This window comes from Cucurbita moschata, unplaced genomic scaffold, assembly GCF_002738365.1.
Source record: "Cucurbita moschata cultivar Rifu unplaced genomic scaffold, Cmos_1.0 Cmo_Scf00019, whole genome shotgun sequence".
NCBI classification, from domain to species: Eukaryota; Viridiplantae; Streptophyta; class Magnoliopsida; order Cucurbitales; family Cucurbitaceae; genus Cucurbita; species Cucurbita moschata.
In genome coordinates, this window is record NW_019268535.1 from 870,590 (window position 1) to 874,968 (window position 4,379).

At 34.6% G+C, this 4,379-nt stretch overlaps 1 protein-coding gene across 1 annotated transcript in view; it reads left to right on the forward strand.

Annotated features, from left to right (window-relative positions):
* The window catches only part of LOC111457180 (bidirectional sugar transporter SWEET5-like), a 2,059-nt gene extending 1,810 nt beyond the window's left edge, over positions 1–249 (forward strand). Inside the window, exon 6 of the mRNA XM_023099351.1 lies at positions 29–249. Coding sequence (XP_022955119.1) covers positions 29–160 — 132 coding nt within the window. The 3' untranslated portion in view covers positions 161–249. The remainder of the gene's footprint in view (positions 1–28) is intronic.
* Positions 250–4,379: the final 4,130 nt, after the last annotated feature.

Genomic DNA, 4,379 nt, shown 5'->3' on the forward strand with positions numbered 1-4,379 from the left:
TTTTTTTTTTTTTTTTTTTTTTGTTCAGATTCCAAACAGTTTGGGAGCTCTTTCTGGGTTGATACAGTTGATTCTGTATGCAACTTATTACAGAATGACAAACTGGGACGATGACAACAGGTCGTCTACCAGGCAAGAAGTGCAAATGAGCGACGTGTAGTTTTGGGAGGTGGATGAAATTGGAGACATGCAGCGAAGTCGACATGTCGTCTGCTAATTCCTTACCTCCTTTTTGGAGCTTTGTTGAAGTCTCACTAAATAATTTTGTGTAGTCTAATTAATTGCATTAATTCTTTTATTGCTTTGTATTTTCTCTTTCCCCACACCAAATTTATTCTTACAATGTTTATTTTTTTGGATATTAATTTAATTTCAACTCCAATTTTCTCTCTAAATTCTTTTATTTTTTTTTAAGTGGAACAAAGATCGTGCCAACTTGTATCAATTGAACCTTTTAATATGCTCTTATCTTATAGAGAGGAGCGAAACATTATTTACAAGGGTGTGGAGGCTTCTCTTAAATAGTGTTTTAATTACCTAGGCTGATGGTAAAACGTAATGGACTGTAATCAACTAGTCTGATGGTAAAACGTAATGGACGGACTGTAATCAACTAGGCTGATGGTAAAACGTAATGGGCTGTAATCAACTAGGCTGATGGTAAAACGTAATGGGCTGTAATCAACTAGTCTGATGGTAAAACGTAATGGACGGACTGTAATCAACTAGGCTGATGGTAAAACGTAATGGGCTGTAATCAACTAGGCTGATGGTAAAACGTAATGGGCTGTAATCAACAGGCTGATGGTAAAACGTAATGGGCTGTAATCAACTAGGCTGATGGTAAAACGTAATGGGCTGTAATCAACTAGGCTGATGGTAAAACGTAATGGGCTGTAATCAACTAGGTTGATGGTAAAACGTAATGGGCTGTAATCAACTAGGCTGATGATAAAACGTAATGGGTCGTAATCAACTAGGCTGACGATAGTACGTAATGGGTCGTTATCAACTATGCTGACGATAGTACGTAATGGGTCGTAGTCAACTATACTGACGATAGTACGTAATGGGTAATGGGTCATAGTCAACTATGGTGACGATAGTACGTAATGGGTAATGGGTCGTAGTCAACTATGGTGACGATAATACGTAATGGGTAATGGGTCGTAGTCAACTATGGTGACGATAATACGTAATGGGTCATAGTCAACTATGTTGACGATAATACGTAATGGGTCGTAGTCAACTATGTTGACGATAATACGTAATGGGTCGTAGTCAACTATGTTGACGATAATACGTAATGGGCCGTAGTCAACTAGGCCTATAATAATATGTAATGGACCATAATCAACTAGGCTGATGATAATACGTGATGGGCTGAAATAGACAATATATGCTAGTGGTGGGTTTTAGTTGTTACAAATTGTATCAGAGCCAGCCACGCCAATCACCGTGCTAGCTAGGGCTCTGACTCCTAAAGGGGGTGGATTCCTGATTTAGGACCTTGGTCAGGGGTAGGTTGTATGATCCCACATGGTTGAGAGGAGAGCGAAACATTTCTTATAAAAGTGTGAAAATTTAAGCCGGATTGTTACAAATTATCAATTATCTCTTATTAATCAAATCCTTCGGTTAAAGAATACTTCTAGTTCTCAAAACTTTAGGAAAATAACAGTAAAATCTTTAAATTTTACTTTTTATTTATTTTTTATTTTTTATCTTAGGACCCTAATTAGTTTATTGATATATGTTCTTGTAAAGCACAAATACTTTAAATTAAATTTCCACCCTATTTGATATCATATTGATATTTAATTATTAGAATTAAAATAACATAATTGAAACTTTATTAAAATTAATTTTGGTTGGCTATATAAACACAGAGACATCAAAGCTTCTAGAGTTTAAATAAAAAAAATAAAAAAAAATAACGTTAAAAGTTGTCGTCTAATTTTTGTTTTTTTTTCGACTTTTCCTAGATTGGATACTTAAATAGTCGTCTATTAATTAATTAATTAATATCCACATATATAAATATATTTACACAATCCACCTTTATTTTTAATAAAATTAATGACCTTTCCCAAACTTTGACAACAACAAAACAAAACAAAAAACTAACCTAACTTCTATTTATTTTGTCACATGTTTTTTGAGTTTATATCTATGGAAGGTTCTATAAACACATGGGTAATTTGCTAATCGAGAGAAGTATAATTCCTATCTCAGTAACGTTCAGCAGATGGAAAGAAATTGTGTCCCGTCCTCTCTCATTCCTGATTTGAACGAAGATTTTCTGTTTCTTTTGTGGCTGGGAAGCACAAGTCTCGAGAGAAGTATAATTTCCATCTCAGTCACGTTCAGCAGATGGAAAGAAATCGTGTCTCATCCCCTCTTTCATTCCTGATTTGAATGAAGATTTTCTGTTTCTTTTGTGGTCGGGAAGCACAAGTCTCGAGAGAAGTATAATTCCCATCTGAGTCACGTTCAGTAGACGGAAAGAAATCGTTTCCCGTCCTCTCTCATTCCTAATTTGAACGAACATTTTCTATTTCTTTGGTGGTCGAGTATAGAATGTAGAGACTCGAGCCTCTAACTTGACTATGATCTATGTATGATTGGGGTTGACAACAATTATATTTATTAATTTTGTATGATAGTACAATTTTGACCTTATATGGCAGCATAATCAAACTAAACAAAGTTGGTCAAAACTTTACCAAGAAGGGACAAGTTTCATTGATTTTGAATTCTTTTGGATGTTTTCATCCTCGTTCATGGGCTGTGATCCTTTTCGAGTTCTTATCGGGAGCTCTTATCGGGGCAACACAAGCAAGTATCATGCCAACTAGGAATTATCGAGTCTTATTAATGTTTCGTGATGTCACCTTGAACATCAGAATATCATCCACCTCGGTAGCTCGCTTAGTCAGATTTATTGAAAAATCGACCATTGAGTTAACTCTATCGTTGAGACCTCCTTGACATCCATTCCTTTCGGCATTATCGGGATATGGACCCTCTTTGTATCCATTCAAAGTTATTTCTCCGTATTATGTCGAAGTCTAACCCTATATAGCTTAATTGGGGTTTTCGGGTACAAGGCTTATCTAACCCTAATGAAGCTTGTCTCTGACACCATTGACGATACTATCACTTTTGTCATTGTTTGTACTTTTAGCTTGGTATTTTTGTCCCCTCTTCGTGGTGCGTTAGATGATGCACCCATTCTCCTTAGTTATAGCCTAAAACTTCTCTCTCTCGCCCCTTGCCATGGCCCAACAGATGACACTCGTATGTCACCATTACTAAAACAGCCCAAGTCCACCGCTAGCAGATATTGTCCACTTTGACTCGCTACGTATCGTCGTCAGCCTCACGAATTTAAAACATGTTTGTTATGTGTCTCCATAAGCCTCACTGGCACACCGCCCCGTTCTGGCTCGAATGCCATTTTGTAACAGCTCAAACCCACTGCTAACAAATATTGTCTGCATTGACCCATTACTTATCGCCGTCAACCTTGCGATTTTAAAAACCCTGTGGGGAAGCCCAAAAGGAAAAGTCCAAAACAGACAAAGTGCTAACGGTGGATTTGGGACGGTTACAATTACTCTTATCTGCAACGTGAGAGTCACAACCTACTCTCTTTTCATACATTTATGACCAGAAACACTAAGTTAATGCTTTTTCCGATCGAATGTATTTGGATATTATCTTCCATTTCCTCGTAGGCATTAGAATTCTTGCAACTAAGACACGACGACTACTAGGTAGTGTTACCTAAGGTGACATTGTTTGAAAGAACTTGTCACGATAATCATAACATTATTAATATTTTCGTAACGTAATATATTCTCATTAATAAATTTTTCATTCACCGTAGTAAACCATCACTAATATATCTATCTTGATAATGAAACAATTTTTATTCGCTTTGTTGTAACGTTATTACACCGTTATCATTAAACAAATTAGTGTAACGTTAAAAACACGTTAAAAAAAAAAAGAGCGGTTTGACAATTTTAGTTGTGTATTTACAACGACTTTCTTTCACACGTCGTTCTTGAGTTCTCTAAAAGTTCGATTCAGACACTATATATATATATATATATATATATATATATATATATATATATATATATATATATATATATATATATATTTGTATTTTTTTTAATCCAAATTATGATGCAAAAGGTGTGAACATGAAATATTCCACACGTATTCTTTATAACAATGATTAAAATGTGAATAATAGGTTGAAAAATTAGATAATTTGAATAATAACAACCTAGAATTTAATAATATATATATATATATATATATATATATATATATATATATATCTTTATATATATATATATATATAT